Source organism: Panthera tigris, chromosome F2 (genome assembly GCF_018350195.1).
Source record: "Panthera tigris isolate Pti1 chromosome F2, P.tigris_Pti1_mat1.1, whole genome shotgun sequence".
Taxonomy (NCBI): domain Eukaryota; kingdom Metazoa; phylum Chordata; class Mammalia; order Carnivora; family Felidae; genus Panthera; species Panthera tigris.
Genome location: NC_056676.1, coordinates 67,275,923 through 67,303,319, shown reverse-complemented (window position 1 = coordinate 67,303,319; position 27,397 = coordinate 67,275,923). Strand labels below are relative to the sequence as shown.

At 40.8% G+C, this 27,397-nt stretch overlaps 2 protein-coding genes across 2 annotated transcripts in view; both read right to left on the bottom strand.

The window, feature by feature from the left end:
• Positions 1-103: 103 nt before the first annotated feature.
• On the bottom strand, positions 104-27,383 carry SQLE (squalene epoxidase). The gene is made up of 11 exons (XM_007076839.2): positions 26,268-27,383; positions 22,327-22,579; positions 14,967-15,147; positions 13,103-13,199; positions 11,872-11,985; positions 11,622-11,793; positions 8,985-9,080; positions 4,355-4,497; positions 3,585-3,681; positions 1,702-1,789; positions 104-629 (listed from the first exon to the last, which is right to left on the bottom strand). Exons 1-11 carry the CDS (start codon positions 26,556-26,558, stop codon positions 437-439), a joined length of 1,725 nt encoding a protein of 574 aa, XP_007076901.1. The 5' UTR covers positions 26,559-27,383; the 3' UTR covers positions 104-436.
• The window catches only part of ZNF572 (zinc finger protein 572), a 28,200-nt gene continuing 23,315 nt past the window's right edge, over positions 22,513-27,397 (bottom strand). Inside the window, exon 4 of the mRNA XM_042972814.1 lies at positions 22,513-22,579. The gene's annotated coding sequence lies outside the window, so the exon portion shown is untranslated. The remainder of the gene's footprint in view (positions 22,580-27,397) is intronic.

Genomic DNA, 27,397 nt, shown 5'->3' with positions numbered 1-27,397 from the left:
AACAGGCAGAACAGGCTTCCCTCTGCGCTTTCAGTCCGGCTTTGGTTTTCCTTCGGAAACATGATCCTGAAGCTACATAGAGTCCACAACAGAGTCGAAGACATTCGAGCTCATTCTCCACTTTATTTGCATGTCCCGCATGACTCTGCCCAAATCCCCAAAGTCAAAAGAAAAACTGCAGAGCCTCAGTGTTAGCACTAATTTATGATCACGATCATTTCTCTCAAAGGTCTATTTTACCCTTCGTTTTAAATTGCAAAGTATATATTTACATGTTTATATACACATAACCTCAAAAACAAATTAACCCCAATCTTGGTCCAAGAGTTTCCACTTTAGAAGTGGTTTCCTTCTCTGCTATGTACATCCTCTTGCAAGAGTCTCTTAGGACTTGCTGAGTTCCAAATATTCGTTCACAAATGGTTCCCTTTTTAGCTTAATGAACCAAGTACTTAATTTCCGAGTAAATCAGAGGAAATATTACAGAGCATGCTTTGTACAGGACAGCACCACTACTGAAAATGGCTCGGGGTTTTGTAATCCAAGGTTCCGACTTGAAGCAAAAATACGTGGCGTAGATCACAACAGCAAAGAAATGTCCAATTAAAACTAGAGGGTTAGGAGACAGTCTGTAACAGAAAAAAACAAACAAACAAAAATATATATATTAGTAAGACCCGGCAATAAGAATTTACTCATAAAAAGGTTCTCATTATGTATCATCTACAAAGCTGAACACACGCTCTACACTTGAGAGGACTGCAAGCTTGTGTGGCCTGCTGTATGATGACAGGGACAGATACGTGTTCTTACAAGAAACTCCTTAGACTACCCCCTGTCAGAGAAGCCAGCAACTCTTGGTCTAGTTCACATAAACTGTAGGTTTTGAGCTGTTCCACTGATCTTGAGATCTCAGTCCCAAGTACCTGGATGGCCTGACCTGTGGGAGTCTTAGGTTTTCCAAAGATAACAGTATTGACATTCAGATCATAGATGAATGAGAAGAGACTTGAAGAATTTTACCCTGCAGACTTTTCAAGAATTCTATGTATGCCTGTACTGTCAAAACCATTACTGAGTTTCACAAGTCCCTACACGTCAACTGAATTAAGTTTTAAATACAAATTCCTCTGTTACCTGTGGCTCCCAACAATCAGATCATGTGGTTAAACCCACCAGCCAAAACTAAGTTTCTATTTTAATCAGGGCTTTAGCCCCCTCTACCACCACCTTCTGCTCACCACTTTTCCCAGAAGTAAAACACAGGACTAAGTGTTGCTTTTTTCCTTTCTCTGAGCTACCTTCTGATTGAGATTCTAATGGATAGTAAAGTGACAAAATGTATAAGGAAGAAAGACTTGCAGTAATTGATAAACTGAGCAGTCCCAAAGAAGATCTGAAATACCCAGTTCCTGTGTCATCGAAACAACCCAGGGTGCCTGGGTGGTTCAGTAGGTTAAGCGTCCGAATCTCGGTTTCAGTTCAGATCATGATCTCACAGTGTGGGAGTTCAAGCCCCACATTGGGCTCTGCACTCACAACATTGGGCTCTGCACTCACAGCACGGAGCTTGCTTGGGATTTCTCTGTCTCTCTCTGTCTCTCTCTCTCTGTCTCTCTCTCCCTTTGCTCCTCCCCTGCCTGCACTCTTTCTCAAAATAAATAAGCATTAAATATATTGAAATAAATAAATACAACTTACACAGAAAGCAGCCCAACAGGACCAGCAATACATTCTCCACCAAGTTTGAAATAAAGAAAACAGGCTTTTCTTAGTTGATGTACGGAATCTAAAATAAAATTTTAAAATCGCTCTGAATCAAAATATTCACATATTTATTTTAGGGTGCTAATGATCTGTCGGAAAAAAAGGTAACATAGACCAAACCTTATAATTTTTTTAAAAATCTAGTCCTGGAATTTCAACAACTCAAAATTTCTTTTGATTTCCATAATTAGCATTATGGGCAATAGCTTAAGTGTGAACAAACTTTTCTGTTAGTAAATAATCACTGTAAAAAGCATGCAGGTCTCAGAAGTTAAAGTTGTTTAAGTGTTATTTCCTTGACTGTGTTGTAAATTCATTAAATGATGCAAATATGTTGTAAATTCTTTTGGTCATAAAAACACAATTCTAGAAACCAAACTCCCAATCTCTAAGATACCCAACCTGTATTTCTGAGCATATTATCAAGTAAAAATAGCTGTGAATATTAAATATTAATAATGCCTTATATTTGTATACTTTTTCATACTTTTCAAAGTAACCTGTTAAACCTTCACAACACAGTGTTATCAACCAATAATCTTTCTATTTAGAATCAATGTTCTTTTCAGGTATACTTAAGATTTTTCTTTAGAACAGATAAAAAAGGATATAATAGGTAATCTCACTCCAATAAAACTCTTTCCTCTTCTTGTTTGTTGGCAGATTGAAATTCATAATGTAAGACTCTCAAGAGCTTAGGAAAGCTTAAAAAGAAGTGCTTAGAAAAACTCAAAACTTTTCTTTTTACTTGCCCACCCCGCCAGTTTAGCTTCCGTGCCAGTTAGCAAGAGAGGGTAGATTGGCGAACCACTATCAATGAGTTGGTTTTTGTCTTTTAGCAAGGATAACGTGTATGGAGGCTATAGAAGGCACTTGTGTTGTATCAGGTCACCGAAGAACTGGATCGCCAGTTCATGGAAGTAGGCTTCTTGTAAATATCTGAGGTAATAGGATTGGAGTCACATTTATTCCTGAAGACGTAAACGTCCGATTTCATCGTGGCACAGTCGCCTCCTCTCCATTTCTACTGCTTCTGCTGCGTCACGTTTTCCTCAATGTACAGACTGACCATCGCCACTTTACGATGTGGAAGCAAATACAAAAGCATGGGAACGTTTCAAGTGAGTAAAAGGGGGACGCGTTCTGCTATTTGTGCATCGTAGCAGGAGACAAAAATCTAACCTTGTTACGAAGCTCATTACTTATTTTACAAAATACAACGAACAGCAATCGAAACTGGTGTTCAAGGAAGAAAAGGCTTAACAACTATGTTTCGTTTTCATTCACGGCCAGAAGACCCTCCATCACGACTTGGTGCATCTGTGGCTCTGCGTGAGCTGATTTGGGCCAGAGGAATGAATAGACACGTTATTGAAGTATTGCTGTTAATACTTCCCCACAAAGTGGTGGATACGTGATAACTAGAGGCTAAAAGTCTTGCGCAAGGATGGAGTTAAGGGCCAACCAGTTGGGAGTCAGCAGACTTGGTAAATATTTCTATTTGTGGCCTAACGACTAACTTTTTTATAATTCAGTTCCCTTCCTGTGATAAAAATCAATTTTTTAATTTTAAAAATCAGTAATTTCCACTAAAAATTATCTATACTTAGGGGCACCTGGGTGGCTCTATTGGTTAAGAGTCCGACTTTGGCTGAGGTCACGATCTCATGGTTCATGAGTTTGAGCTCCGCACTGGGCTCTGTACTGTCAGTGAGGAGCCTGCTTGGGATTCTCCCTCTCTGCCCCTCTCCCTGTCTCAAAATAAATTAAAAAAAAAAACCAAAAACAAAAAACTGAAGAAAGTAAGATATACTTACCATCCGTGGCAGAAAATAATTCATAAAGAGCCTGAGCAAGGATATTCACAACAAAGGAATGAGATGTTTTTCTTGCCCAGTAGAATGATTTTTTGGCCTAAAAAAGAAAGAGATCACTTGTTATATGGTAAAGCTGGGGGGCAGCACAAATGAGTGCTTATAATCCCCTCAAGCTGATGTTTATCCTGAGGACTACCTACAAGTAATGCAGCCTTATATTCATCATTTACACACACACACGCACACACGCACACACAAGAACACATCTCCAGAGCAATGAGCTCCATGACTCTGAAGCTAAATGTACAATCACTACGGGCGAAGTGGCCCGTGCCAACCAATGGTACGTAATACTCATACAAAAATGGAGAAACTGGGGCACCTGGGGGGGGTCAGTCGATTAAGCATCTGACTTGATTTCGGCTTGGGTCATGATCTCCCAGTTCACGGGTTCAAGCCCTGTGTTGGGCTCCGTGCTGGCAGCACAAAGCCCGCTTGGGATTTTCTCTCTCTCTGCCCCTCCCCTGCTGGCGCTTTCTCTTTCTCTCAAATAAATAAACATTTTTAAAAAACAAAACAGAAATTCGGTAAGATTCATGGGGTGCACAGGCTCCCAGATTCTTTACACGGGAACAAGGCCGCCTGAGAACCAGGACTTAGGATCAGGCTCCTCCCAGGTACAGATCCCCCCAAGGAGGTCCCATTCCTCTTAGGCCTAGAAAGAAATCTGTCTTGAGGCACCTCTGTCAAAGAATGATTGAATATCCTACCTGGAAAACAGCTGCATCATCATAAAGGTCAGGGATACCTTTTAGCAATTTTCTCCATATCTTTATATCTTTAAAAACAACAGTCATTCCTCCTCCAGTAAGAGGATGCCGCATATTATACGCATCTCCCAGAAGAAGAACGCCTACAATGAGAGAATTTAGATTACGACATCATCCCTTAAGACGCATAAAAAAATAGTCTGTTACTTTCTAAACGTGAGTGTGAGCCAGAAAATCAAGATGTGAAAATACAAGGGAACAAATCATGCCTAAAATTTGCTGATGCAAAAATTCAGTTAGTCCATTTTGGGCACCTAGTAGGTCACAGACACTGGGGATACAGTGAGAACGAGAACATGGTCCCTGCCCTCGGGAAAGTCACATGTGAATCAAAGGTGAAGTCAAACTGTCACATACGCATAAGGCCTCTTTCATGAAAACACCAAAAGAATCTTGGCACAAAAAGCAAGTCTTTGACAAGGGAAAAATGAAGAGGTCTGACATTTCACGGCAACACTGGCTGCCAGCACACTCTAGAGAAATGTCCGTAAAGTTTGAAGTTAAAGAAAGTGGGCCCTTGGGGCGCCTGGGTGGCTCAGTTGGTTGAGCGACCGACTTCGGCTCAGGTCATGATCTCGGGTTTGTGAGTTCGAGCCCCGCGTTGGGCTCTGTGCTGGCAGCTTGGAGCCTGGAGCCCGCTTTGGATTCTGTGTCTCCCTCTCTCTCTCTGCCCCTCCCCCACTCATGCTCTGTCTCTCTCTCAGAAATAAACATTAAAAAAATTTTTTTTTTAAATAAAGAGAGCGGGCCCTGGGAAGATGATACCCAGCCATGCTGCAGTCTGAATTAAAGAGCAGGAACAAGCAGATATTCCAAACCTATCTGAAGTTAATTTGGACAAACAAGCCCTGACTGAATCTTATCTGAAAATCAGCTCCTTGATTCAAAACTGCAGAGGCAGGAGGCGCCACCCTTTGACTGCAGGTGCGCCTGCCTGAGCGGCCTGACTGCATTCCCGGGGCCCCCGTCAGCCCGCTTGATGACCTAAGACTTGAGTACATTTCAACAAAGCGATTATTTAATTGTATTTGTAAGAGACACAGACAACCATAATAGTAATGTTAAGGTGGCAAGATTATGGGTAACTATTTTCTGTAACGTCACAGTTACATTTGTGACTAATTGTAGAATACACATAAATATTAGCTTCTAAAAAGGTAGCTTCTAAATATTAATTCACATTTCTTATGTATTTCTCTAATATCTTCACTAAAAACACCACAAACTATATGGGGTGCGTGGGTGGCTCAGTGAGTTAAGGATCTGACTTCGGCTTAGCTCATGATCTCACGGGCCATGAGTTCAAGCCCCTCGTCGGGCTCTGTGCTGGCAGCTCAGGCCTGGAGCCTGCTTTGGATTCTGTGTCTCCCTCTCTCTCTCTCTCTCTCTCTGCCCCTCCCCAGCTCACATTGTGTTCTGTCTCTCAAAAAGGAATAAACGTTAAAAAAAAAAAACAAAAAACCCACAAACTATAAACAGCTTTTATTCCTCCTTCTCCAAGGAACATTTCTAATTCCACCAATTGTTGCTGGCATGCTATTTCTATCAGTTTGGCATTGGCCTCTTCATTCTGCTTCGCATTAGTTTCTTTATACGATCAGTAGTTTATTATGCATGTTTTCCCGTAGCAAATCCCATCTGTCTACGTTCAGGAGCCACGGCGTAGCGACAGCTCCCGCCCACACCTGTCTCTGGGGACCTGCTCTCAGGCTGTCAGGGGTGTTCCGCACCTCTCCTCCAACGCCCTGCCAGCACTTCATACACAATATGCCCGAGAGCGGACTCACCACCCCTTCCCACACTTCCTAAACTTACATTCTTTTCCCTGTATTTCCAATATTAGCAAACAGCTGGCAAAATCATCTAAGCCTGAAACGTAGAATCCATCAAGAGACCTCTCTCTCCCTTACTACAACAGCCAACGGGTCACCAACTTTCATGCGTTCTACATCCCAGACACACACGTTTCCACTCCCTACCTTCCATTCTCACTGCCACGGCCCGGCGTTCCAACCTCTCACCACCACCCTCGTGGAACAATGGCCTTACTGTAAGCTTTTGCCTGACCCTTCTTCCAAACCACTCTCGACAGCACAGAGTATTACCTCTAAGATAAAAATCTAATCGTGCCACCATCTCATTTAAAACTTTCCAAGTAACTATTAGAAATAAATGAGTTCAGCAAGGTTTCAAGATATAAGATACACATGCAAAAATCAATTGTATTTCTGTACACTAGCAATGAAGAATCTTAAAATGAAGTTAAGAAAACAAGTCTATTTACAATTGCATGAAAAGGAATAAAATACTTGGAAATAAGTTTAACAAAAGAGACGTAATAAAACACTCTGAAAGCTACAAAATATTGTTGAAAGAGAAAACTCATACTACATTTACAGTCTAATTTGACAAGAGTGCCAAGACACTTCAATGGGGAAAGACTACTCTTCATCAAATAGTACTGGGACAACCAGGTATCTACACAGAAACGAAGCTGAACCCCTTCCTCACACCATACCCAAAATTTAACTCAAAATGGATCAAACACCCAAATGTAGTAGCTAAAACTATAAATCTCTTAGAACATATAGGATTACATCTTCACAATCTTGAATAGGGCAAAGCCTTTTTAATTACTTATTTATTTTAAATGCTGCTGTTTCCCATGCTAGTATTTTTAAGTTTATTTATTTATTTTGAGAGAGAGTGCACTGCACAAGCAGGGGAGGGGCAGAAAGAGAGGGAGAGGGAATCACAAGCAGGATCCGCCCTCTCAGTGTAGAGAGGGACTCAATCTCACAAACCATGAGATCATGACCTGAGCCGAATCAAGAGTTGGACACTTAACCCACTAAGCCACCCAGGCGCTCCTAGGGCAAAGTCTTTTTAGATATGACATCAAAAGCACAAAGTGACAAAAGAAAAACACAGATAAACTGGACTTCATGAAAATTAAAAACTTCAGTGGACATCATCAAGAAGTGAAAAGACGATCCATGGAATGAGAAAAGTTTTTGCAAATCATTTATCTGATAAGGGACTTATATCTAGAATATATAAAGAACTCCTAGAACTCAACAAAAGTTTTTTTTATTAATTTAACCAATTAAAAAATGTGCAGGCTGAATGGACATTTCACCAAAGAAGATATACAAATATCCAATATGCATATGAAAAGATTTTCAGCATCATTATCCATCACAGAAATACAAATCAAAACCACAATGAGATATCCCTTCACACCTACTAGAATGGTTATGGGCAAGAAGACAGATAATAACAAACGTTGAGGATGTGGAGAAACTGGAACATTCATACATTGTTAATGGGAATGTAAAATGGGGCAGCCACTTTGGAAAAGTTTGGCAGTTCCTCAAAGAGTTAAACAGAGTTACCAAACCCAAGAAAAATGAAAATTACGTCCGTACATAGACTCAGATACAGACGTTCACAGCAGCACCGTTCATAATAACCAAAAATGAAAACAAGCCAAATGTCTATCAACTGATGAATAGCTAGTTAAAATGTAGTATATCCACACACGGAGTATCATTTTGCCATGAAAACAAATGACGGACTCACACATACTGCCATGTGGATGAACCTCAAAGAAGCCAGTTACAAAGGATCCACTGATTTCATTTATAGAAAATGTCCAGAATAGGCAAACCCACAGAGACAAAAAGTAGACTGACTAATGGATGCCTGGGGCTGGGAGTCGGGAGAAAATGAGTAGCGACTGGTAATGGATATAGGGTTTCTTTCTGGGGTAATAAAAAGGCTCTTTAGAGTCCGTTTTAACTGACCGTGGTGATGGTTGCATTGATCTATGAATATACTAAAAACAAATGAATTGTAAACTTCAGTGGATGAGCCATATGATTTATGAATTACATCTCAAAAAAGCTATTATTAAAAAAAAAAGTTGCAATGACTTTCCACTGTCTACAGGATTAAAACTAAACTTTAAATAAATACCTTACCTTCCTACCACTCTGACACCTAGCCTACGCTCCAGTCACAGGAAACCACTTGAGTTCACTGAAAGTGCCACCATTTCTCAGCCTTCGTGGCCTTTGCAGATGCTTTTCCATCTACTTAGAAGTCCCTCATTTCACTGTCCACCTAATGAACTCCCACTAACCCTTCTCGCCCCAACCCCCGTTTTCTTGCCTGAGACGTGTCTTCCCAAATCACCCTTCCTAGTTCACAAGCTCCCCTCCCTGCCACAATGCATCTTGTGGTACCACGAGTGGGCTCTGACTACAGCATTTATCAACAGTGTTCTGAAATTACCAGTTGATACCCCTGACCAGAAAACTGCCTTTTCTAGATTTAGGACTATATTTAACTGTTGTATCCCAAATAATGACTTAAATGCACTCAACATTAAATAATAAAGATATCATAAAACTAATTTTGGTGTTAGTAATGTGTTCATCCACAGGAACCACTTCTCTGTCCCACATATCATTCCCAGCAGCATAAATTTAATCACATATTATATTTGGAATATTTGGAATTTACATATCTGGAATATACTTTATAAATCACTCCAATCAAATGGTACCTCGTTTGTTTACTGGGGAAGAAGGAAGAAAGCTTGCTGGCATAGATCTCAAACGAGAATTCTGAATGGCTTCTAGGAACGGTTCTTTGAGGTGATCTGCAATAAATCCCAATGGTTTATAAAATTCAATTTTCATTTATCACATGTTCTTAATCAAGTATAAACAAATACCTTCTATACTTCTGTTATGGTTGCTACATATATCCTGGTAGCAAATCAAGAACTAATTATTTTATTAACACAATTGTTGATTAAGCACCTAGTTATTCATGCTGAGGAATGACTAAGAAATCTGAGAAAATTAATATAAATAGATACACACAGCTGAATGAACAAAAACGCTAAGAGAGTGAAGCAAATTCAGAGGAGAGGAGACGGAGAAAAACCACCCACCTCTCTTCCAAATGTTCACTGACAGGGATCAGATTTAACAGTTAGGTTACCATCACCACCATAACCTGGTAATGACAGATGAAATGTACTACCAATTCACAAACAGCAGGAATATATGTACGGTAGAAAAAGGGTAAGATGCAGAGAGCTCTACTTTTCTGAGCTTCCGTTTCTTCATCTATAAAATGAGATGCTTTGGTTATTAGCTCATCTCTCAGATACTCCCAAGTTTTAAAGTTTTATGCTTCTACTTGTATCGGAAATGAACCGTCTTTTCATACAGTTCTCACTGTAATCTGGGAAGACAGGCGCAGAACACCTACGTTGAAACTATTCCATTCCTATAAGTAGAATTTCAATAACCTAACTAATATTAATATAAATCTACAAATGGTTTCCCACCATGATCTCTGGGAAGTCTGTTCTGAACCTCTGTACTGGAAAAGGCAATCTACAGTAAAAGAAAAAAAAAATGCCAAAAATATCACATTATTGGGGCGCCTGGCTGGTTCAGTCGGTAGAGCATGAACCTTTTTTTTTTTTCTGTAATTTTATTTTTGTTTAGTAACCTCTATACCTAACATGGAGCCAGAACTCATGACCCTGAGATCAAGAGTCGCACACTGCTCTGACCAAGCCAGGCAGGCCCCCAAAGTGTGCGACTCTTGATCTCAGGGTTGTGAGTTCGAGCCCCACATTGGGTATAGAGATTCCTTAAAAATAAAATCATAAACAAATAAAAAAATAAAATAAAAAATAAAAATATCACATTATTGACTATCTTTTTCCTAAATGTGAATAATTCCTTTTTCCTAAAAGCTTCAAAAATGGCTTAAGTGAAAATATATTGAAATGTTGAAAATGTCTTTTTTTTTAATTTGGGAGAGAGAGTGAGCACGAGGTGGGGAGAGGGGCAAAGGGAGAGGGAGAGAGAGAGAGGCGGAGAGAGAGAGAGGCAGAGAGAGAGAGAGAGAGAGACAGAGAGAGAGAGAGAGAGACAGAGAGAGAGAATCTTAAGCAAGCTGGACGCTCAGGGTGGAGCCCCATGCAAGGCTCGATCCCACAACCCTGGGATCATGACCTGAGCCAAAATCAAGAGTCAGACGCCCAACCGACTGAGCCAGCCAGGCGTCCTGAAAATGTCATTATTAAAAATCTAAGTCCATCTTAGTCCTCTTCAGATCTGTTTATATTCTTATTAAACAGAGTGCTCTCACATAGATTAAAAAATAACCAGAGGGCACGTGGCTGGCCCAGTCAATAGAGCATGTGACTCTTGATCTGGGGGTCATGAGTTTAAACACCACACTGGACACAGCGCTTATTTAAAAACAAAACAGGACAAAAAAACTTGAAAAAGAAACAGAATTTTTAAACAAAATATACACCTACCACAGATAGTTTCCTATTACTATAATCATATCATCTAATCATATTAAAGCGTTTCTCTTCAATTTTATCAATATTTTAATATCTTAGTTAATAATCTTAATTTTTTAGATTTTTTTTTACTGACATCCTCCAAGTCTCAAAAAAACATGTCAGAAAGTAATTTTTTAGGAGTGTTTTGCAAAGATGCCTGAACTCTCATGAATACTTTCTGTATTCAACTCAAAACTAAAAATGACCTTGAAGGTTGCTTACAGCTCTAACATTCTGAAAGGGGGCTGTATGAGCCACACACAACTGGCCTCACACTGGCTCTGTCACTTAGTGATCGTTTATCTTTGGAGGACCTTTTGCTGATTCTTAGTTCCCTCATTAATAAAATGGGGATCATGATAATGCCCTACCTCACAGGGTGATCGTGTAGATTAAGTTATGTTTATAAAGCACTTTATAGTAGATATTCAATAAATGGTAGCTACTATTGCTACAAAAACCAAGCACAAAAGTAATTAAGTATAAGAGAGATTTCTAGAATTCGGAGACCTTAGATTGCTATTTGGACCACCTTAAAAAGTACTACATATGCCAATATTAATAATTATCCTGAAAGCAATGATTTAATTATTAATATGAAAAAATATATTGAAAAAAATTTTTTTAATTTGAAGGTTGTTTTTTTCAACGTGCTAAACAGCTCAACTCCAGTGTATCTGACTGACTAGATGCATTTTTTTTTTACCTGCCATGTTTATCTTTGGCCTAATTTAGAAACAGCTTTAGTGAGAACCGGAGATGGACAGCCTTTTGTGACATTTTAGACTACAGATTACCATGTGGATGAAATCTCTTTCTTACCGGGTAATTGTGGGTAAATTTTTTCAGCCATGTATTCTCTTAAATTCCTGGGCATTTCCCCCCGAATGTCAACAAGTACTCGAGTTTCATCAGATGAAATCTGATAGATGAGAACTGGACTCGGATTAGCCAAAATAAGTTCAGCATGATTTGCTTTAAACTGTGGTGCATGCTAGGGGGGAAAAAAAGAATTAATAATTTTCAAATTTCAAGTTGTGTTTATTTTTCTATAATTATATTCCTATAGTACCTTCATAATAAAGCCAACAAAATGAGATGAAACAGAAACTTTATTGGAGATCAGGTTTTTCCTAAACTTGGAAAAAAGTCCATCGGCAACAACAGTCAATGGAGCGTGGAGTTCCTACAACAAAGATAAACAATACTCAGCTAAACGGTTAGAAATACAAAGTAAAAGGACCACATTTAAAGTATTTACATATTTTATTGGACAACATTATGGAGGGTAATGAAGATAATGCTACTAAAGAAGCTGTTATGGAACTTAAGTTAATGCATAAGACATTAATACTTCCTCTCCTGAGGGACTGCCTTCCTTCCAAGTACTACCACCCAAGTCATCTGGGAGTTAAGTTACACTTTGATAGACAACAGAGGAATCAACTACAAAGCAAGTGTGGACCACAGAAGACTGAATCTCATCATCACTAAGTCCAAGGACGAGTCCAATGTTTATTCTAGAATTTTCTTTACTTTTCTTTTTTTACTTTAAATTCATGTTAGCTAACATATAGGGTAGTTGGTTTGGGGAGTAGAATTTAGTGATTCATCACTTACATGTAACACCTAGTGTTCATCCTAACAAGTACCCTCTTTGATGCCCATCACACATTTAGTCCATTCCCCTACCCACCTCCCCTATTCTAGAATTTTCTAACTTCATATAATGCTTTCAACCAGTGGCTAGGGCTTAGAAGAATTTTTGTAAATGTGGATATATGTATTTATATTACCTTGCAGTCACCCCCATTAGAGTACAGTTTCTAGGTGGTGGTGACCCATCCACAAAAACCAACAGATTAGCCTTTCACTCTTTCTCTTCTTTTGCTAAACCAAAATGGGCAAATACTGGAAACTATTTTACTCTGCTATCTCCCCAGACATTCTGGTACTTTTCCCTTTTCAGATCTAAACAATTTGAAACAATTTGTTTACTTTGTTCTAATCATTTCTTTTGTATCGAATCCTTTGTTTTTTTTGCCTTCCAGGCTCCTCTGCTTTTCTGTTTTTCTCACTTCGGTCTTTAATACAGCTAATCCAGTGGTGTGTCTGCAAAGCCATGTGTATAGCGTTGTGAGGCGCTCTAATGGGCAATGTGTTGCAATTTGAAACCCATCCTGCTGCAGAGGGCTGAGGGAGAACTCAAGCAGTAAATTGGTGGGCCTACTTTTTTAAAGGAATAGGAGAAAAAGAAGGAAGACAAAATCTCTTAGGAAGAGCTAACATTTGGTATCTCTCACCTTGATGTCCCCGGTTTCTTTATCCCTGTACTGAACGCCCATTACAGCATCATCTTCTTCTAATAACTGTAGCACGATGCCTTCGATGAACTTTGTACTAAAGGATAAATACACAGACATAAATCACAACAGAGTAGCTCAAACAACTTACATAAGAAAAGATAAATACCTTATCTCCAGTTTACCCACGTAAACTGGACACACGTGTGCACACATGTACACAGAAAAGGTCTGGAATGATAAGCAAAAACATCATTAATGGGTTTCAGAATTAAGTGTGGTTTTTATTTTCTAATTTTTTAAAATTGAATACATAGGTACTAATCTAATGATCTTTAAAAGTAGTTTTAGGGGCGCCTGGGTGGCTCAGTCGGTTGAGCGTCCGACTTCAGCTCAGGTCACGATCTCACGGTCTGTGAGTTCGAGCCCCGCGTCGGGCTCTGGGCTGACGGCTCAGAGCCTGGAGCCTGCTTCGGATTCTGTGTCTCCCTCTCTCTCTGCCCCTGCCCCGTTCGTGCTCTGTCTCACTCTGTCTCAAAAATAAATAAATGTTAAAAAAAAATTTTTAAATAAATAAATAAAGTAGTTTGAAAAGTAACATTAGATTTTTACCTCAATTCATTAAAAAAAGTACATGCAGAAAAACTTTACACACCCACACAAATTCATACACAGATGGGAAAACAGAATTGGGACTTTATCCACCAAATCATTCACAGTAGTTACTTCTAGTCGGAAGAGTCATGGATAATTTTTACAAACCTCTGTACATTTCTGTGGATTTTTCCATTTTTCTACAATGAACATATTCTACTTCCACAGACATCAAATTCTTTCAGTCCTAAGGGTAAGTCCACTTACTTCTTCACTAGCTTACTCAACACTTAAGCCTTTGCCAATGATATGAGGGTTCTCATGCTTGAAACTTCCTCAATTACAAGTGCCTAAAGGCTAGGGGCAAATAGAAGTTAATAATTAAGAGAAGAAGCCAGTCCTACCAGACTAGGTCGTTCCTTTGTAAGAATGGAAAAGGGATTTTCCCTTGAAGTCCTCTGTTCTGACTTTTAACAGAAAATACCATAAGCACAAACCCCAACTCCCAAATAGGCAGACAGGGACTTAAACCTTAATTACAAGGGTATCCTTTAGGAGCCCCTGGGTGGCTCGATGAAGTGTCGGACTTTTTTTTTTTTTTTTAATTTTTTTTAATGTTTATTTATTTGAGACAGGGAGAGACAGCATGAATGGGGGAGGGTCAGAGAGAGAGGGAGACACAGAATTGGAAGCAGGCTCCAGGCTCTGAGCTGTCAGCATGGAGCCTGACGCGGGGCTTGAACTCACAGACCGCGAGATCATGACCTGAGCCGAAGTCGGATGCTTAACCGACTGAGCCACCCAGGCGCCCCAAGTGTCGGACTTCTGATCTCACGGTTTGTGAGTTCAAGTCCTGCGTCTGGCTCTCTAGAGGCTGACACCTCAGAGCCTGGAGCCTGCTTCAGATTCTATGTTGCCCTCTCTCTCTGCCGCTTCCCCTGCTCACACTCTGTTTCTCTCACCCTCTCAAAAATAAATAAATATTAAAACGAATTTTTAAAAAGTTTATCCTCTAAATCCAACAACATAGAAAGGTTATTTACTCAAAGGAAAAATCTCAATAGTTCTGTGTCACTCACATGGAAATTCTTCACATGATATTCTTGACAAAGGCATTGAAGATCTAACATTCTTCTAACTTGCAGTCTACTTTAGTAATACCTATGTTCCAGCCCATACCCAAACACTTATGACAATTTATGATATGGTATTTGTGCAAAGGCCAAGTTTAAATGTGTTTCTTTAACATCATACGTTTGAGTCGTCTTACTTGGGCTCTGCCATCGCTGCTTTCCGGAGACCCATTATGAATCTTCCATGATGGAAAGCTCTTCCACTCTGCACCTGACTGTTTTCTGACAGAGGGTAAGGAATGTGAACCTCTGATTTGCTTTCCTGATCATGAATTACGTAGCCATGTACGACCTGAGCGTCGATACCTTCCACTGCATCTGCAAAACAATTCAGTTCAAAAAAAATCAATTTTGTTAACATGCCCAGAGTTATATGAGGCACCAGAGGACATGGAGGCATTGAAAATGAGTCTCTTTCTTCATAAAGCGATTGAAACCATCTGGACAAATGGACATGAATATAAGTAACTATTTCAAAAGTCTTAATGCATCTGAAAGACAACCCTCTGAGCAAATCTGTAACATCACAAAAGATTAATATTTATATAGAAAATCTATTGATTAAATTCTATAGGAAAAATATTAAGGTCCTAGTGTCAATGGGTGAAAAGTTTAAGGATGATTCACATTAAGCAATATGGAAACATTGAACAGATCAGGAAAATGTTCAAAACCTGATTAAAAAAACCCAAATCGATGAAATAAACTGAAACATTAAGATACCAAATCTATGAAAACTGCTGGTGAGATCATAAAACTGATAAGTTTATATATTACTGGTCATACTGTAAATTAATAACATTTTAGAACGTAATGGTGGCAATAATTATCAGGAACCACAAAGAAGTTAGCATCCTTCGATTTAATCATCTTAGTCTTGGAAATTCATCTATGTTCATCCTAAAAATATAATTTTTAATTTTTAATTTTTAAGAACTTAAAAAAAATATTTTAATGTTTGTTCATTTTTGAGAGCAAGAGACAGAGTGCGAGCGGTGGGAGGAGCAGAGAGAGAGGGAGACACAGAATTGGAAGCAGGCTCCAGGCTCTGAGCTGTCAGCACAGAGCCCCATGCGAGTCTTGAACTCAGGAACCATGAGATCATGACCTGAGCTGAAGTCAGACACTTAACTGACTGAGCCACCCAGGTGCCCCAAGTTTTAAGAATTTTTAAAGTTATATATAAGAATAAGTTTACTATAGTGTTATCACTAATAAAGAAGAAATGAAAACAAACCAAATATTAATCTTAGGTAGAGTACATTATGAAGTATCAACTGAGAAAATACTATGCATAGGCCTAAAATCATAATGATAAACAAGGTTAATATATTAAGATGAAATGCATTAGAATAATTTCTAATTATTCTCATGATGAAAGAAAATCTTCACAAAGAATTCTATCACACATCTAAGCTAATATCAAAATAAATTAGCTTTCTGATATGCTTTTTAATTGCCCTTAAGGTCAAGTCAGGGACAAACTGGCTGAATTTTGTTAGACTTCTGACCTAGAATCAAAATTACTTAGTTTTTTAGTATCGTTCTTAAGTTATTACAGTTAAAATTCAGTCAGAGAAAAGTGCACAGACATCCTAAGAGCTGCCAAGTAGCAGTGTATTCAGTTTGGGTCTCAGCAAATTGCCAATCTTTTCTGACCTAAATATCTGAAGCCCATTTAATATTTCTATAATGCTTTGTCCAGCCACTGAGACAGCTTGTTTTTCTTAACCCATAACTCTATTATGGAAGTACTTGAAATGTTTACACTGGCCACTTTAGAACATACCAGAAAATGTTAAAAGCATAATAGCACAGTAAAATTTTTCCTTGGGTAAACTATCTTAAGACAAGTATATAAATAAGGTCTTATTTAAGATTTTTTAAATCTGTCTCTGTCTCAACTTTAGTGATAAAATCAAATATGACAGACTTTACACACTTTTACTTTCTTAAGTAGGCAAAAAGACTACCCTACACTTCAATGACGTTCGTGCTTCATGAACACTAGACATCAATAACTTTGAAGCCAGTGACATAACAGAGCTATCACTATCTATTAATCATAAGGCTCCACACTTACAATATTAGACTACTGGTCAGTATATCACATGAACTGACATGGAAAACACTCCTCCACGTTAAAAAATGCGGAACTGCTTGCTATAAAAAGGCAAATTAAAAAATAAAACCAACAATGAAAAAAACAAAACACGAAAACCTGCCTATGCTAAAAATGAAAAGCAACTTCAAAGTCAAACCAGTGAACAAGTTTTAAAGGCAACAGCATAAGGGCATCAGAACCACAAGTGTAAGAGTGGAGTTTTAAGGGCCACTCCTGAATAGGAGATAGGAGCCCCCATGACCAGGGACAATGAAACTTAGCACCATACATAAATGTCTTGTCAATAACACAGAAACCACAAAAAATTCAATACCAAGAGACATGGCATATGGAAGTAAGCCATTCACCATAGGCTAGGGGTGGAGTCATCCATAAAAAATCCAAACATACCTTTATGCCATGACCTCATATAACTTCTGAACCTCAAACCAAGTATACAGTATATAATAAATTAGGTATCATTTTTGAAAGCCCAAATATAAACCAGAATCAAGGAATAAATATAACAAAGAACATACAAGATTTATGAATCTTTACTTAAATGCATTAAAGACCTAACTGAATGGAGTATACCACATTCGTGGACAGGAAGTCTAAGCCAATTATTCCAAAACTGAGCTACAGATTCAGTGCTATTTCAGTCATAATCTTGACAGAGATTTTTTGAAAATTTATTTCTAAATTACATAGAGAAAAGCAAAAGGGCCAAGAAAAGCCAAAATAATCCTAAAGAAAATAAGAGGTTCCCCACCAGATATTAAGAGTTATTAGAAAGATATAGCATTTATATTAATTTTAGGAGTTCTTGGGGCAGGCATTTGAGTGGCTCAGTCGGTTAAGTGTCTGACTCTTGATTTCGGCTCAGGTCGTGATCTCACAGTTTGTGAGTTTGAGCCCCATGTGGGCCTCCACACTGACAGTGCAGAGCCTGCTTGGGATTCTCTCTTTCCCTCCCTCTCTGCCCTTCTTCTGCTCAGGCTCTCTCAAAATACATAAGTAAAAACTTTTTTAAAACAAAAAGAGTTCCAGATATTAAACTTAACCCATAGGGCAATCACTTATTAAAAACTCATACTCAGGGGACACCTGGGTGGCTCAGTTGGTTAAGCATCCGACTTCGGTTTAGGTCATGCATGATCTCACAGTGCATGGGTTCCAGTCGGGCACTGGGCTCTGTACTGACAGCTCAGAGCCTGAAGCCTGCTTCGGATTCTGTGTCTCCGTCTCTCTCTGCCCCTCCCCTGCTTGTGCTTTCTCTCTCAAAAATCAACATTAAAAAAAACATAACTCAGGATGGATCAGTCCATATTATGTTAAAAATCCACGCTCTAAAAATTAACTATTCCAAGTGTTTCTATCATCCACATCTCATCACAACTCAGGGGAAATTAATAGCATAATGAATGTTAATAAAAATTCGTGTTTGTGATATTAAAGGTATTCATGGTATGTGGACTCGATAAAATACTTTAGAGGCTCTCCTTACTTTGCATTGAACTACATATCAAAATCTACTACGTGGCAATGAGAAAGAACGAAATATGGCCCTTTGTAGCAACGTGGATGGAACTGGAGAGTGTGATGCTAAGTGAAATAAGCCATACAGAGAAAGACAGATACCATATGGTTTCACTCTTACGTGGATCCTGAGAAACTTAACAGAAACCCATGGGGGAGGGGAAGGAAAAAAAAAAAAAAGAGGTTAGAGTGGGAGAGAGCCAAAGCATAAGAGACTCTTAAAAACTGAGAACAAACTGAGGGTTGATGGGGGGTAGGAGGGAGGCCAGGGTGGGTGATGGGTATTGAGGAGGGCACCTGTTGGGATGAACACTGGGTGTTGTATTGAAACCAATTTGACAATAAATTTCATATATTGAAAAAAAAAAATCCACTGAGGCTTGTTACCACAGCCTTGGAAGTATCTCCTGAAGCTAGATCTCTAAATCATTCTATGTACAGTCATCAGTTTTGAGAGCATTTACGGTGCCTAATGTTCAACTATAAAAGCAACAAAATCCTGTCTCACGATACTGTTACATCTGCTTCAGGTGAACCTTTCCAGTAAGATGGTGGTTAGGGAACCCAAAAGGACAGAGACAGAACTTCCCTTCTTCATAAAGCACTCTCTCCACTTGGGTCCTGGGCCCTGCAGGCTTTTGCTTTTCCTCCTTACTAACTGCTCTTCTTCAGTCCCCCTTTATCACTTCCACTCGCCTCACTGATCACCATACATCAGAGTTCCCCAGGGTTCGGTCCTGGACCTCTTCCTGGTAATGTCTTCTAGTCTTGTTTAAGTACTGACCCCTCTCTTTCTCTCATACCTAATATGTGACTTACCAGCAAGTCCTACTGACTCTTCCTTCAAAAGGCGTTTCCAGAGTGGGACCACTTGCCACTCTATGCTGTGATCCTAGGATGTTCCAAGCCATCAACTCTCACCGATTCTGCAATAGTCTCCTAACAGGTCCCCCTGCTTCTGACTTTGCCACTCTTTTCCTACAGAATAACATGAATACTTCTAAATAATATTTTTAAACACACTTCTAAAGCATGAGATTGAATAACTCCTTAAACTTCTCCAATGGCTTCCTTTTGGAATATGAGCCAAATCCACATAGTAGGCTATAAAATCCTATGGTCTCAGCCCCCACGATCCGCCCATTCTTTACCTCTCCCCTTCCCTCACACCACTCCATTCAACATTATTTTCCCTTCTCACTCTTCAAACAGTTTGTGTCTGTTTTGGTCACCACTGCAGCCTCAGCATCTAGAACAGCAGCTACAATATGGTGCATGCTAAATGAATATTTATTAAATGAATGAATGGACATCACTCCTTTAGTCATTTCTCTCTCTTGCGTCATCAGTTTCTTCCTCTCTACTTGATCATCTCCGTCACCAAACATGCTCTAGTATCCAAATACACCTTCTTTATCTTCACATCTACATCTCATTACTGCCCTACCTCTGTTTTCTGTTACAGGAAAACTCAAGAGTGCTTTCCTAGTCTAAATTTTTTAAACTCCCACCCACTTCAGTCTAAGCTTTGTCTCCACAACTCTGCTGAAACCTCTTGTCAACATCACAAGCAACCTTCAAAATTGCAAAATCCCACGGTCGTTTTTCTGTACTCATCTTACTGACCCTTCGTTAACAAACCGTGACATAGTGCCCTTCCCCTTCGTGACACATACCCGTCCCCTCCTACCCAAAACCTTCTCCTCTCTTGGATGAAGTGGCACCAAACGCTCTGGCTTTCTCTGCCATTCTACCAGCTCCTTCTCAGACTCCTTTTCAGGCTTCTCTCTTCTACCAGATCTTCAAATACCAGTTTCCCAGGACTTAGTTTATTCTGTCTTCTCTTTTCTCCCTACATGCCCTCAATCATTGTTGTGGCTTTTCAGTACTACAGATAGGCTGACACCTCTGAAATTGCTAACTCTAGCCAGCCCAGACCACTCCCCTGCAGCCGAGATTCACATATTCAGCTTAACTTCTCCACTTGGATAGCTCAACATGTCCCACAAATTCCTCCCCAATGCCTGTTCCTATCAGCAAATGATACCAGCTACCAGCTGTTTAAACCAAAACCCAGGAATCCTTTTTAATATTTCCTTCTTCCCCATATCTCACGCCAATCCCTTAGTAAGTCATGCCATTTTTAACATCAGTTGGGCCACTTCTCGTTGTATCCTCTGCTACCATGCTAGCCCAAAGCACCATCATCTATCATTTGGACTTAGCAAGGAGTTCGCACTGGACTCTGCGTTGACTGTCGCTACCCCACTGCCACCATCTTACGGTGTATGGACCACACCACCTCCACATATTCTTTTAAAACAGCATTCTCCCAACTTCAGGGTGGGACTCAATGATAAATTATGAAACGAATTTCAAGTTGTGAATTATATACTTGGGTAGAATCATGACAAGTATTTAAAAAGAAAAAGGAAACCAATTTCAGCCACATTTATATATGTACGTACGCGGTGGGTCAGGATAGAAAATGTGTCTGTAATTGTGAGCAGCTGTCAAAGGTCTGAAACCACTTTAGACGTACAGCACGAACAAGATCACGCCACACTCCTGCTCCACTGACCGCAAAGCCCTCCACGATGTGGCTGCTGCCTGTCTTTCCAACCTTGATCTCAAGTCATTCTCCTTTCCCCATCACCCAACACTTTCTAGCGACACGGCCCTGCTTTTCAGCTCCTTGAATGAAACAGCATTTACATAATGCTTACTACATACCAGGCACTGTTCTGAGTGCTTTGTGTATATGAATTATCTCAACCTCATAGTAACCTATGAGGCAAGGACTCACATACAATGTCCATTTTATAGATTAAGAAACGGGTACACAGAGCAGGAGCCTGAAGCCTGCTTCGGATTCTGTGTCTCCCTCTCCCTACGCCCTGCTCGCTCTCTGTCTCTCTCTCAAAAATAAATAAACATTAAAAAAATTAAAAAAAAAAGAAACTGGTGCTGTGGAGGTTAAATAACTTAGCCAAGGTCATACAGCTCTTTCAGTGCCTGAGCTGGTAATCAAAGCCAGGCAATCTAGTTCCAGAATCAATTCACATAATTATTACACTATCCTCCCTACCACATGAGCCAAGCAAGCTCTTCCTTAACTCAGAGCCCGGACATATTTTGTACTCTGATCCTTAAGAGTGGCCAATGAATCTGTCTTATTCACCGGTATATCCTCGGCATCAAGTACAGCACCTCACACAGAGTAGACACTGAGTAAGTATTTCCTAAATGAACAGCTAGTGTTTAAAAATCATTTAGGGGTGACCAGGGGGCTCAGTCAGTTTAACGTCCAATTTTGGCTCAGGTCATAATCTCATGGCTCATGGGTGCAAGCCCCGCATCGGGCTCTGCGCCGACAGCTTGGAGCCTGCTTCGGATTCTCTGTCTCCCTCTCTCTCTGCCCCTCCCCTGCTCACACACTCTCTCTCTCAAAAATAAACATTAAAAAAAAACTTTCTAAAATTATTGGTTTAATAGATGATACTTAAATAAAAGATTCCATAACAAGCACATAATATGTACTCCACCAATGACAGCTCCCTTCACTTTTCACTAAATTTCAGGCCCTCATTCTAGTTTTCCAATCTTTAATTTTGACCATTTCTATTTTTTAGCCACTTCACTGTATCTCACTAAGTCTCCTTTATATCTCCTCATCCACTAAACTCTTATCTTCTCCTTTGCTCTCATTTTCATGCAAATTGGTTGGTTAAAGAGTATAGTGACTTTTAGAAATGTAAATAAATTGAAATATCTTTTTACCAGTTATAGGACAGTCTAAAGTGAAGAGGGTTCGCTTATACCACATTAACTCCTAAAAATTAACATGGACCTACCTTCAAGACCAAGGTCTTTAAGGACACGATAACCACCTGGCTGCAGAAATTCTCCAACTATCCTGTCAGGCTCTTTTAAATCTCTCTCGATTACTGTCACCTTTCTTCCATCTCTGGAAAGCATGGCTGCCAAAGCAGAGCCAACCACACCGGATCCCACAATGATAACTTCTGGATCATTCTGAGAAGATATTGATGAAGAGGCAGCTGCTCCTATTAAGGTAGTTTCTGAAATACTGGTTCCTTTTTTGGGCTGTGTTAAAAAAAAAAAAAAAGTTAATTATGTATCTACATTTGCTATCCGTAAATCATGCTACTACTACATAGACACTCAGGACTTTTCTATCTTGGGCGAAACCTTCATCTCAAATATTATCAAACCAAATGTAGTGCTATGTTTTTAAATCCAGATCATATATAAAAACCAGTGATACTGGGGTGCCTGGGTGGCTCCGTCAGTTGGGCATCAGACTTCGGCTCAGGTCATGATCTCATGGTTTGTGAGTTCGAGCCCCGCGTCAGGTTCTGTGCTGACAGCTCAGAGCCTGGAGCCTGTTTCAGATTCTGTGTCTCCCTCTCTCTCTGTCCCTTCCCTGCTTACGCTCTGTCTCTCTCTCTCAAAAATAAGTAAACACTAAAAAATAAACCCAGGGCGCCTGGGTGGCTCAGTCAGTTAAGCATCCTACTTCGGCTCAGGTCATGATCTCGCAGTCTGTGAGTTCGAGCCCCGCGTCGGGCTCTGTGCTGACAGCTCAGAGCCTGGAGCCTGTTTCAGATTCTGTGTCTCCCTCTCTCTGCCCCTCCCCCGTTCATGCTCTGTCTCTCTGTCTCAAAAATAAATAAACATTAAAAAAAAGGTTTTTTAAAAACCCAATAATATCAAAGTATTAAATAAAAATGTATAATACCCCAATAAAGTGAAATACATACTACATTTTCCATATATATTTAGAAAATGCTGTTATACAGATATATTTAGAAATCCACACCAGGCCGAATATAAACAATGTTTGCGAGGGGCTCCAAAGACTGATTATAGGGAAAAGTCTATCATTAATTACTCAGTTCTTCAAGTACATACTAAGCATCTACCAAATGCAAATCACATAAGACTTCTATTTTGACTTCATGTTGCAAACTATACAGCTATTCATTTTTATTTCCACTATTCATTTTTCTTCTCTTTTGGATTTTCATCTGAAAAATCTATCTTAACCTAAAATTACTTTTATATAACAAACAGACTGTCACATCCTAGCTATTAATCTATTAATTGAGAATTATTTAACTCAAGAAAATTCTGAAAGTTCAAAATAACTCATCCTATCCCGTGGGGTGCAACCCCATCACACTTAAGCCCTTAACATATAAGGACACATTTAATTTGCCCCAGCCTGACAGCCTAAGAGAGCCTAGTCAAACAGTTGGTCCATTTAGGAATAAATATCAAACCTATCACTAATTGGGCTGACAATAAAAACTTTATTCATAGGATGAAAAAGTCCAGTTTTGAGATTTATGCCCACTGAGAATAACAGTGCCTCTTGGGTTTTTTAAAATGAATAATTCAGGGTCGAAATAAGTATTTTTTCCCGGTATGTGGGTTGACAAATATAAATGTGTTTCAGATACAGAATTGCAAGGAACCATCTTTCTTGAGTTCTCTGACCTTAATGATTAAGATAAGCCCAAATGCCATTTTGAAGGGATTTTAATAAAAGACCTCGGGCAAAAAGGAAGGAGACAAAACTGAAAATCTTAGAATTTTGATTCTCTGTGATTTTAATATTCATCCAGTCTTCCTTTAACTCTGCATGGACTGGGGTGGGTCCATTCCACTTTTTATCGTCTCTCTTACAGAAATTACCTTTTTGCCCTTTACCAAGAGGAAAAGACAAGAGTCTTCTCTTCCCAGAAGTATTTCTTAGTGACCAGAATGACTACTATATTTAAATTATAGTTCTGAGAGCAAGATAAACCCTTTTTGTCATCTTAGCCATTTCTTACCAGTTTTTCTTCCTAACTTTTCCCTGTTAAACCATTGACACACACACAGACACACACACACACAATCCTGGAAGGGGAACCTGAGTTGGTTAAGTCATTCAAAGAAGGGTCAACAGACGAAGCACTAATGGGAACTTTGTACTCCCTGCACCAACTCCCTGGTGTTTAAGAAGCAGCAGAAAGCCTGAGGCATTCACATATAGAACCAGTTATTGATGGCTGGTAATCAAATTTTCTCTTCCCCAAAATGTCTCAACATCACATGACGTAATGGCATTCCAGCCACCTACACGAGCAGCCCGTGACCCTGGCAGAAGTTGCCTCAGACGCCCCTGAAGATTTCAAACTGAGATTAAAGACTGCCTCTCCCTCCTCTCCCATTGCTGGCACCCACACCCACCACATCGCTGCACGCGGCACTAGTCAAAAGGTTCCTAACAGATGAGCGCTTTTACACCAATCTTAATAGCTACCATTTATTCATTATGAGCCACAATCATTTAACTCCCTAACTGGCAGCAAGACCAGCGCCACCCCCATCTAATAGAAGCGGTAACTCGTTCTTGCAGAAACGAAGCCATTTGCCAAAGGTCCCAGAGACAGAAGTGGTGGAACCAAAATTCTAAACGAAGTCCTCCCTTCTGTAAGCCTTGTACTGTGGATCCAGTAAAATAATGTCAATCCGGAGCCTCAAAGAGTAAACCACTTTTTGAGGCCACTCGCCCTAACTCCAAGTCACCATCATGCCTCACTTGGCTTACGACTGCCATCTTTCACCTGAGAGCCTGCTTCCATTCTCGTGCCCTGCAAGCCACTCTCCACACACCAACTGGAATGTTCTTTCTAAAAAGTAAAAATCAGTATTGTTACGCCCGTGCTTAAAACCCTCCAGGGAGGGGCACCTGGGTGACTCAGTTAAGCATCCGACTTCAGCTCAGGTCATGATCTCACAGTTTCGCGAGTTCGAGCCCCGCGTCGGGCTCTGTGCTGACAGCTGGGAGCCTGGAGCCTGCTTTGGATTCTGTGTGTGTCTCTCTCTCCCTCTTTCTCAGTCTCTCTCTGCCCCTCCCCTGCTCGTGCTCTCTCTCAAAAATAAATAAATGTTAAAAAAAAAAATTAAAAAGTCCCCCAGTACTCTTGGGAAAAAATCCAAACACCCATGGCCAACAGGCTCTAAACGTTCCGGCCTCAATGACCACTGCTCCCTCATCTACCACTGTCTTTGCGGGAGGCATAACCTCAAACATGACTGACGACTAGCTTCTGAATTAGGAACATGGCTGAACTGAGGACCTTAATTACTCACATGACTTAGGACACTACTCCACTGATTTACTCAAGGCTCCACCGACATGGGGAGAGGAAGGTGTTTTGCCCAAGACTTCGAAATGCTGAACTAATTTTTATTCCACTAACTCTTCAAATTGTTCTGTTACTTTCCCCACCCAGCTGTCATTTAGAAGCAGTGGACTTAACCTGCGCAGGTTTCTTTCTTCTCAGGTACAAACACAATCCTTACCTAAGGTTTTAAATAAAATGTCGTTTTTTCCCCCAATCACAGAAAGTGATTCTGTCCTCCTTCAAAATGAGATTCTAATATTTCACATCCCCTTTCACAAGCAAAGCTATATTCATAATCAAATCAGTGTCATTACAGCACTGGCTCTATGGACACTAAATGGAACAAATCTTTTCCATCACCCCTAAGAGTGTCAAGGATGCAGCCAAGGAACAGTCAAGAGCTTCTTAAAAACAAAACCAAAAAAAAAAAAAAAAAAAAAGAACCCACGAAAATCAAATGAGAATTCATACCAGAATATCTAAACTGCTACCTCTGTCCTTTAGAAAAGATGAAAATTTACATTTGAGCGACCCCAATCCTCATCTGTTAAAAAAAGAGACTCCTTCATTTGCCCACTTAAAATTCAACCTACCCTCCTAGACCCAAGCTGTTCTTTATTTTCTGATGCCGGGGGCGACTTGGCCCAGAAGAAGCCAATGAAAGGCAGGGCCGACAGAATATCCGAGAAGACCGCGAACTGGGAGCCGCTCTGCTGGCGCCCGAGCAGGGCCCCGCTCCGGTAGCGACAGCGGTAGGACAGCACCAGGCCCAGGGACAGGAACACCAGCACGCACAGCAAGAGCTCCTTGTTGGCAAAAGAGACGAAGTCTCCGCATTTCTTGTAAAAATACGTGAAAGTGGCAATGCCCAGGAAAGTCCACATGGTTCAAAGGCTCTTTCGGTGACCCCGGGTCAGCGTTGAGATCTTTTTCCTTGCGGGGTTTTGGTGCTGTGGGGTTCTCCCCAAAACGTGTCACCAGACGGAGCGCGAGGAAGCGGCCGAGCTCCCGCCAACACCGTCACAGGATTACAATTCAAGCCAGACGAGTTTACAAAATCCTACCACGGTGGAATAAAACAGTTCGCGAAGAGGGGAAAGTTGGCCAGACTTAGAAAGCAGTATTAAAACATCGCCCGCTGCAACCGCTTCCGAGCAGACTCTAATCTTTCCGGCAACCCATTCATTTCCTTCCCCAGGATGGGCTTCTCCTGGGTTGCTGCAGGTGATGTCCGTCAAAGGTGACGCGGGCCCGCTCACCTGCAGCAGGTGCCCTTCCAGGAGGCGTGGGGAGACGAAAGAAACGTCCCGGCGCGGCGGCAGGGGCGGCCTGGCCAGGGGCGGGAGCGCCCACGCTCGGGCGGCGCCGGGGCTGCCTCTTCCCACGGAGGACGGCCTCGGACTCGAGACTGCGGCCCCAGCCCAGGCAAGCGCGGCCGCTCTGCAGACGCTCCGGGTCACCAGCCCCACGAACCCTCCAGGCCGTGACTCCGTTTCCCCGCGGGTGAGCGGCGGTCTCCAAGGAGCTTCCTCAGACGGCGGCGGCTCCCGACGGCCTCCTCGTCAGCATCCCTCGCCGGCGGCCGCTGCCCTCCCCAACTCGGCCCTTCGGCGGTAACCAGAGTAACCGCCGCCCGCCCTTCGCTCGCCGCCGGCCCGGCGTGCCCGGGGCGACCGAGGGGCTCCGCCCAGGCGAGGACCAGGAGGCGGGGCGCAAGACCAGA

Bases quoted from the DNA above. Each gene is read 5' to 3' on its own strand.
- SQLE (XM_007076839.2), bottom strand. From the start codon at position 26,558: ATGTGGACTTTCCTGGGCATTGCCACTTTCACGTATTTTTACAAGAAA. The intron at 22,580-26,267 runs GTAGGTTGAATT...TTTTTAACACAG, and splicing joins AACAGCTTGGGTCTAGGAGG to CCCAAAAAAGGAACCAGTAT. The intron at 4,498-8,984 runs GTACCATTTGAT...CTCTCATTGTAG, and splicing joins TTCCCCAGTAAACAAACGAG to GCGTTCTTCTTCTGGGAGAT.